Genomic DNA, 8352 nt, shown 5'->3' on the forward strand with positions numbered 1-8352 from the left:
CTTGGCCGTGGCCCCCTTAATTTTGCCAAGATCCTCCTGGAAGACTTCTGAATACTTCCCCAAGAATTCATAAAGTCCTCCAGTGCCCATCCGGAATATCTGTTGCCAGTCCAGCACTGTAGCCAATCATGTCACAGCAGACCCGCTCCGGGACCCCGCAGTATTATTGGGTTTTTTTTCCAATTAAGGGGCAATTTTGCGTGGCTAATCCACCTATCCGGCACATCTTTGGGTTGTGGGGGTGAGACCCACGCAGACACGGGGAGAATGTGCAAACTCCACACGGACAGTGGCCTGGGGCTGTGATCGAACCCGGTCCTTGACGCCGTGAAGCAGCAGTGCTAACCACTGTGTCGCCGTGTCGCCTACTCACACTATTACTATTGGCAGCCGAATGGATTTGCTGCCCATAAGGAACTGGGGTCACCGTCGTTCCTGCTTTGGTTAGCGCCTGCCCGTTTAGTTCGCTCGCCTCGGTATCCTGCAAACCCAGCTGTTATATCCCAGTCTCGAAGGTCTGCCTCCCTATTACTGCGGCTCCCGTGTCCAACTCCATCATTATCGGGTGGCCATTCACCGGGACAGTAATGCTGATGGGAGTGACTCATGGCACGACAATGCAATGCAGCTGCATACTTTTCACAGCTTTTCACAGTAACTTCATTGAAGCCTACTCGTGACAATAAGCGATTTTCATTTTTCATTCACTCTCATCGCCATCAGGCTGTTCTAAGTGGAGGGTTTCTGACTCTGGGCTGGCGTCTCCCTTGGGCAGGGTGGCGGGTTTACTGGCTGACCCGTGGTTTCATGTCCCTGCAGTTTTGCCGATCACCCACTTTAATCGTCCTCCATCGATTCTGGGGTGGTGTCCCTCCTGGTTACAGTGGCCCTCAGTCAACGGGTCTGATCCCTTCGGTGTTTGGGCCAGCAGTCCCACTCTGAGGCTGTCCGATCACATAGCATCCCGGGTAGGGGTGGCCCATAATCGCAAAACTCTGCCAATTTGCGTAACCATGCCAAAAGCTCGATAACGGACTTCCCTGGAGTATCTGTAAAATGACCGATGGCTTGGGGTTATAGAATTCATGGAATCTTAGAATTTGCAGTGCAGAAGGAGGCCATTCGACCCATCGAGTCTGCACCAGCTCTTCGAAAGAGCACCCTACTCAAGCCTGCGCCTCCACCCTATCCCAATAACCCAGTAACCCCACCTCACCTTTTTGGACACTAAGGGCAATTTATCATGGGCAATCCATCTAACCTGCACATCTTTGGACTGTGGGAGGAAACCGGAGCACCCGGAGGAAACCCACGCAAACGTGGGGAGAACGTGCAGACTCCGCACAGACAGTGACCCAAGCCGGCAATCGAACCTGGGACCCTGGAGCAGTGAAGCAACTGTGGTAACCACTGCGCTACCGTGCTGCCCGGGGTCCTGGTGGTTTGTCACAAGTGCTACTAGCACTTCGAACGTCTTGGAGTCTGGGGCCGCGGAATTAGGGTGTTTATGACGCTGAAGGTGGGGTCCCCAGAGGCGGTGAGGGGAATTACTGCCTGGTGGTCATCCCCAACAATAGTATTCGCTTTGAGCAAATAGCGCGTGCACTGCACGTACTGATTCCAGTCCATTACACCCGTACCAAATACATTGAATCTGCCAAAGAGTGCCATTTTCAAAATGTGCAAACCTTAACCCACCGTGAAGAGAGGTGGCTGAAAATGGCTAGAATCGTCGCCTGTCGTTTCATCCTTGTCGCCAGCCAAGCAGCCATGGAGGAGTCCGGGACAGGAGAGTCGAACAATGGCTTATTTCCAAAAGGGAAGTATTTACATGCAACAGTCGAAGTCCCAGCTGGGACTACTGTACAGCTTGGCCGGTTTTCGTGACAATGAATCTGCCCCTCAGTATGGGAGTTCATAGTGCAGGAGGCTCACGGGGAGATCATAGAATTTTTCATAGAATTTACAGTGCAGAAGGAGGCTATTCGGCCCATCGAGTCTGCACGGGCTCTTTGAAAGAGCACCCTACCCAAGCCCACACCTCCACCCTATCCCCATAAAACAGTAAGGGCAATTTTGGACACTAAGGGCAATTTATCATGGCCAATCCACCTAACCTGCACATCTTTGGACTGTGGGAGGAAACCCAAGCCGGGAATCGAACCTGGGACCCTGGAGCTGTGAAGCAAATGTGCTAACCACTATGTGTCCATGCTGCCCTGAATCCGGAAGAATCCGGTGATCCCCATCGGTCTTGTGTGGGGGTTATATAACAGGAGGTACAAGCTGGGCGTTGGGCAGGTATGCGGTGGCCCAGTCAACTGTCCTATTTTAAGTCCGCCCTGCCTCAATCATACCCACCAAGCAGGCTGCAAAATTCCCCCAGTGCGCCGATATGGTCAGAAAAGGCCAAGGGGGGGGGGGGGGGGGGGGGGGGTGTGGCGAAGGACGAAAGCAGATTTAATAGTGAATGTTTAGAAAGTGAATTGGATAAATACTTGAAGAGGTAAAACGTGCAGGGTGATATGGGAAAGGTCGGAGAGCGAATCAATTGGCCAGCTGCTGGATCATGGCAAACAGAATTAATGGAGCCAAGTGGCTCAGAGGGCAACAGCGAAAGGTGGCAAGGCCGAGTGATAGAAAGGGGGGGGGTATTGGACACAGGGTAAGGGGGAGGCTCTAAGAAGGGCAAAGAAGAAATTAAATGACCAATAATAATAAAATAAACAAGTAATTTTTTAAAAAGGCACAGAGTAAAACATAAATTTATAATTTAATCCAAAAATATTATTTTAAGAAAAATTCAGATTGCTCTTTGGGTAAACGCTCTTGCAGTTTATCACTCGAGGTATCCTTCACAGAGGCAAGAGGTTCTCAAGCACATAGCTCTCCATGTGGGACACTGGCCTCTCTCCAGAACAGCCCAAGCTGTGTCCATAGTCATGATGATTTCCTCTCAGTCAGTTTCAATATCCCACCCCACAGTGCTTTGGGCCCTCAGTACATGTAGAGGTACCGTATCGCCACGGCCGCTTTGAGCTGGACACGTTTCACCGGGTCAGATAGCAGAGCGTTGACCTCTTCACAGATGGGATCTGCGGAAAACAACGTGGAATAATCTGGCGCCGCGTTGTACATGAGAAAACCCAGCAACGTGACAGCATTGGCCCTGATGGTCGGTTGCGCATTCCTGAAAAAGGTGGCACACTTTATTATATAGTAAACGACTCTGTGTGGCAGGTCCCTGCTAATGTGTTTGGAGATGCTGCATAAGCATCGCTCGTAATCCAACGTGGCCAATGAGAGCTCTTGAAGCATTTTGCTGAGGCTTTCTGAGGTGATGATTGGACTCATCAAGCCCAGAACCGATTGGCAAGCTTTCCTCACCTCATTACAGTCATCACTGAGATGCAGCAACAAGCTGATCAGCGTCGAATGAATGTGTTCCGTCAGCACAGGGTTGGGCTGAGATTGGCCAAACCGAATCAGTTCCCCAAGGGCGGTAAACGCTGCGACTCTCAGTTTGTCCTGTGTGTGTTCAAAAAAGGGTTCGATCGCCAGAGCCACATCCATCAGAATACAACCTGTGTAATTTTCCTGCAGCTGACTCAAGATCTTTGAAGTACTTGACATGGCCTCAACCGCGATTGGATTGTTGGCCTTTGAGTACTTCTGCGACACCGCAATCATGGCAGACAACAATTTGGTGGAGTATTTTTCAATCCTTCGAGAGGTTCCGATGGCAACATTCCCCAAGCCTCTCACAGCGAGCCGCTGGACGCCGGGAGAAGTGTCCATCAGGCACCGGAGCAAGCTTCCCACCAGAGTGTCGGTGAGGGACAATTCCAACATCACCGAGTGGTTTAAAAGCTCGGCAAAGAAAGCAGCCACCGTGATTCGCTGTCTCTCGTGGACATTAACAAGGAAGGGCATGAGTTGCTCCACAATGCTTATCAGGTGAGGTACAGCACATGAGGCCATTGTGCTGGCCAGCAGCATTACCCCTTCGTGGTGCCTCTCTGGGGTCTTGATCAGATCCCAACCTTCCTCTATTGCAATGTTCGAATCCTCCTTCCTCCCACTTGCCAGGAGAGCCTGCAGGATCTCAACAGCGTAATTCCAGACGTCTCTATCACCAGGCTCTTCAGGCAGGCTGAAGGCTTTCCTCTCAGACAGAATTCTCGGAAAATCCCTGGAGAAACACACCTGCACAATGGAGCTGAGATAAATCAGAACCGTGGTGAACAACTGGGAGTACAGAACGTTTATTACTCTTTCTGATTCAGGACTGCATATCATTGCATGCAGGGCGCAGACCACAGCGAAGGATTGTTGTGTTGTCTGTCTTGCCACCATCTGGGCAAGGCATTCTTTCCTGTCATCACACAGCAGTTTTAAATTATCCAGCAAGTATTTCACAGAGGTTGTGGCGAGTGTGTTGTCACTCAGTAGGGACCTCCATACCTCGCCCATGTACGTCTGGAATGGGATTTGGTATTTGAGGAGATAGGGCAGGATCATCAGCACATTCTGTGAAGCCAGAATTGAGACAGAATGTATCACAGCATGTGTCACCTGTGCCTCTGTAATTGACTGTAACTGACGGTACAGTACTTTGATTATTCCAGGAACGTCAACCAGCAGAGGACCACATTTCCTGATGAGAACGTTCATGACAATAGAAGCAATGCAGGAGCCATTTGATTGCATGTCAGTAAGTCCTTTAGAAACGCTGATGAGTAGAGCGTCCACCTGGTCTTGAGGCGTGCATTTAGACAAGACTTTACCGATATCAGTGCACACACGATAGAGGGCTTCACTGTTGGTGTCTTTTAGCCCGTCCTTGATGGATTTCAAGTGTTCCACCTCCATATCTCTGTGATCTCTGGAGAACCCTTCAAATCGTAACTGTATATAAAGCAATAGATACAAGCATTCAATAGCGGTCTCCCTTACAACGAGCGATGGATCAGAGCACCGGAGCACTATGCGTCCAATATTACTGGCAAAGTTATGGGAAGGGCCCTCACCATTAATATCTGCTTCTTCCAGATAAAACGTCAGCAGATTTAAGGTGGTCCCCAATGATCTTTCTCGTTCATAGTTCTTTCTGGATTCTATCCAACCCATCAAGTTTTTAAGGAGAAAATGAAGACCATCAGGTGTCAGGTCAAAACGTAGAAATTGCTTCAGCAACTCCTCCAGAGATACCAATGTCTCATTGTAAAGCTTCTGCCTCTCGGCCAGATTTATGCCTCTGCTTTCAATGACGCTGTTGCTCTCCAAAGGGGGTAAGCTGAAAACACTGCTCAGGCACACTTTAACCAATTCTGTATGGTCATCTAATAAAGGCTCCAACAGTATCAGGGACGCACATCCATCTATGGCAGCTTTGCGAATGAGCATTCTCATCGTGTCCCTTGGCTCTGCCTTGATGAAGTCTTGCATGTAGGTCACCAGCTCCGCCTTTCTGGCCAATTTGTACCGAGGATGATCTTCCGTGGATAGGATCGCTCTGGCCATGAGGGTTACCGTCTTGATCAGACTTAGCTTCATAGTTGCATCCCTGACCTGGACTCTCATCCCCAAAATCTTCATGTTGAAATGGTTAAGAACGTTCTGTAGAATGTCAGTCTCCAATCTGGGTAGGATAAACTGCTTAGGTGAATGCCAGATTAAATATCCATAGCACAATATGAGGGTGCTTCTCACTTTGATTATTTCAATGCTTCCCTGGTCCTTCATTATCTGGTAGAAGCTTGCTGTCTTCTTCAAAATATTCAGCTTTGAACACTCTTTCAGCGTTGCTAAGGCAATATCCATGTGGGTACGCGCACAGTGGCCAAATCCAATAGCAACGCCCTCCCTTTCTAAATCTTCATCATGCTGGACAATCTGTAGCATCTCGTGAAGTTTCTTCTTCACCACTTCCGGGTTCTGCACCAGCTGCACCACTATCCCTAAACACTTGTAGAGAAATCCCTTCTGCTGTGGTGAAGGGTGGGATCTGTGAATGTACTTGCTCATCACATCGCTCAGCTGGACAATCCACACTTCATCTTCAATCTCCTGCAGGGTTTGGGACAGAAGGAGTAGCAGTCTCTCCTCCCACTCATCCTGAGGTAGATGGTTGCCCGAAGATTCTTGGAGATAATTGATTAAAATAGGGAGCTCCTTGTCCCACACTTTTACTGCGGCAGGGTGAACATTAATACCCAAGACTTGCAGTAAGGAAAGAGCATGAGCACCTCGGCCATTCCCCTCATTGGGAGATGAAGACACAGTCAGCAGCCGTGTCAGCAACGCCTGACGATTCGGAAGATTTACATGTTCCTCGTAATTCAGGACAAACTCTGTGGCTCCAGCTTCCTGCTTCTTTGTCCCAAGATACACTAAGGAACTACAGACCGTAGCTAAGGCATTAGTGTACCTTATTGGAATAACAAACTCCAATAGCAATGGCCAGAGAAGGTTGTCAATGTTCAATGTTGTGGTCAGTTTTTCCACCAACTCTTCATACTGCCTCTTGACATCTTTGTCGGTGACCACTTTGCCAAACTCCTTCCTCTTTTTGCTGAAGTCCATAGATTGCTTGTTCTGCTCAGTGGGCAGCGCACACTGTTCGATTATGAATTCGATCACTTCCACTCCTCTCTCCAACTCTAGGTAATTGTGACTGGCCATGGTATATATTACCTGGGCCAGCATCTCCTTCACTCTGTTACTGTTGGTTAAAATGGGCAATGCCAAGCTGTTCAGTATTTGATTCTTCTGAACTTCAAGGCATGATGGGACGTTATAGATCAAGTGGTTCAGTGTAGCCAGAGTTCCCAGTTGGATTCGCTCATCATTGATTTCCAGCTCCAGCAGAAGGAATTTTATTATCTGGTCAATGAATGCTGGAGTGAGAAGTTTGAAACAGCATAAGAGTTTACTTTGTAGCACTTCAGACACTGGGTTGATGGGCTGGTCCATCACAAGACAGATCTGTTGGTGTAAAATGAGGAGTAGAAATTCCAGATGGATCATCAACATTTTACTATCCCTTTCCATGGCATTATGCAGAATGCCACAGAGACCCTTCGTGATAGAAAGGTCGCTCGATGTGTTTTGATACATGGATAGGACAGTTGGGATTAACATGGGCAGCTCGTTCTCCAGTTTGTCGTTGGGTAGCAGGGTGCAGATCTGCCCGATCGCCTCCACCACTGCCATGCTCACCTTGGACTCCTTGACGTTCAACCAGAAGTGGAAAAGGATGTCATAAGCAGTGGAAAACTCATTGTAGAACACATTCTTCCTCATTGGGGGGTGGGGGTCCTTCTCTGTGTTTGTGATGTAAATCAGAATGCTCTTACTAAACAGGCCAAAGGCATAACAGAACACCCACTTCATTCTCTCGCATGTTTCCACGCGCAGCGTAAAGACCATTATCTCCAATACGGGTTTCAGCAAAGGGACAATGCAGCACACTTTCTCGTAACACAGGTTTGCGAGTGTCAGCACCACATAGAAATTGGCTGGGATTTGCCGGTGGACCATTGACTGCAGCTCAGTGAAAACCTCAGTGGGGAAACCATTGCCCAGAGTGAGCAGGAGGTTACCGGCAGTCTCCCTGTGGACGTCTGTCACGCTAGCCAACTTGGTCATCTCGATCAAAGCCAACGAGATGATCTTTTTTGACAGCGGACGGCCCAAGTGCGCCGTGTTGTCCTTCACGATCATCAAGATGCTCTTCAGCAAAGTGATGCGTTGCAACAGTGGCAAGCTCTGGTGCTCGGTAAGGAACTTGCGAAGGAAGAGTAGAACCCTTTTCCGTTTCGTACGGCTCAGTTCCTGCAAGGACGCGATGACTCGCAGCCGAACCAGCTCATTGCTGTCGGAACACAAGCCGAGAATCGCACGGATCCAGGCTTCCACTTTCATAATCACTGCTTTCTAAACGTCACGCACTCACAAACCAAAGTGTACACGCTCCTCAATTTATGCTTTCCAGCCCGCACCTCAAACCCCTTGGCTCATCTGCAAATACCGAGCATCTTCTAAATATGGCATCAACTGTTGTACGGATTCTGGCAAGACAACAATTTCTGTCGCAGTTCCAATCTTTTTTTCTTTAGCGATTTCCCAGCTGCGTGGAATAAAGTTCTTCTACCTTAAAAATCAGTTTTCCAAAAGTAATGGCTAGCTTAGTTATGAGGGGCCCTGGGAAATGTATCAGTTCTGTTTGGCCTCTACAAAAAACTACCTCCCCCTATTGTCAATCACAAAATGACTTGACGGGTTGATTTTGTTCCTCCTGTTATTGAATTCTTTGCGTCTCGTTTAATTTAATATTTCAACTTTTGATGA

The 8352-nt window shown here is 48.6% G+C and overlaps 1 protein-coding gene across 1 annotated transcript; it reads right to left on the reverse strand.

Moving 5' to 3' along the window:
- Positions 1-2754: 2754 nt before the first annotated feature.
- On the reverse strand, positions 2755-7926 carry LOC119956731 (maestro heat-like repeat-containing protein family member 1). Its single transcript, XM_038784068.1, has one exon. The coding sequence runs from the start codon at positions 7924-7926 to the stop codon at positions 2998-3000; it is 4929 nt and encodes a 1642-aa protein (XP_038639996.1). The 3' UTR covers positions 2755-2997.
- Between the last annotated feature and the right edge of the window lie 426 nt (positions 7927-8352).

The sequence above is a fragment of the Scyliorhinus canicula genome, chromosome 24, assembly GCF_902713615.1.
Source record: "Scyliorhinus canicula chromosome 24, sScyCan1.1, whole genome shotgun sequence".
Classification (NCBI taxonomy): domain Eukaryota; kingdom Metazoa; phylum Chordata; class Chondrichthyes; order Carcharhiniformes; family Scyliorhinidae; genus Scyliorhinus; species Scyliorhinus canicula.

Excerpts from the sequence above, each read along its gene's own strand:
- LOC119956731 (XM_038784068.1), bottom strand. The coding sequence starts at position 7,926 with ATGAAAGTGGAAGCCTGGATCCGTGCGATTCTCGGCTTGTGTTCCGAC.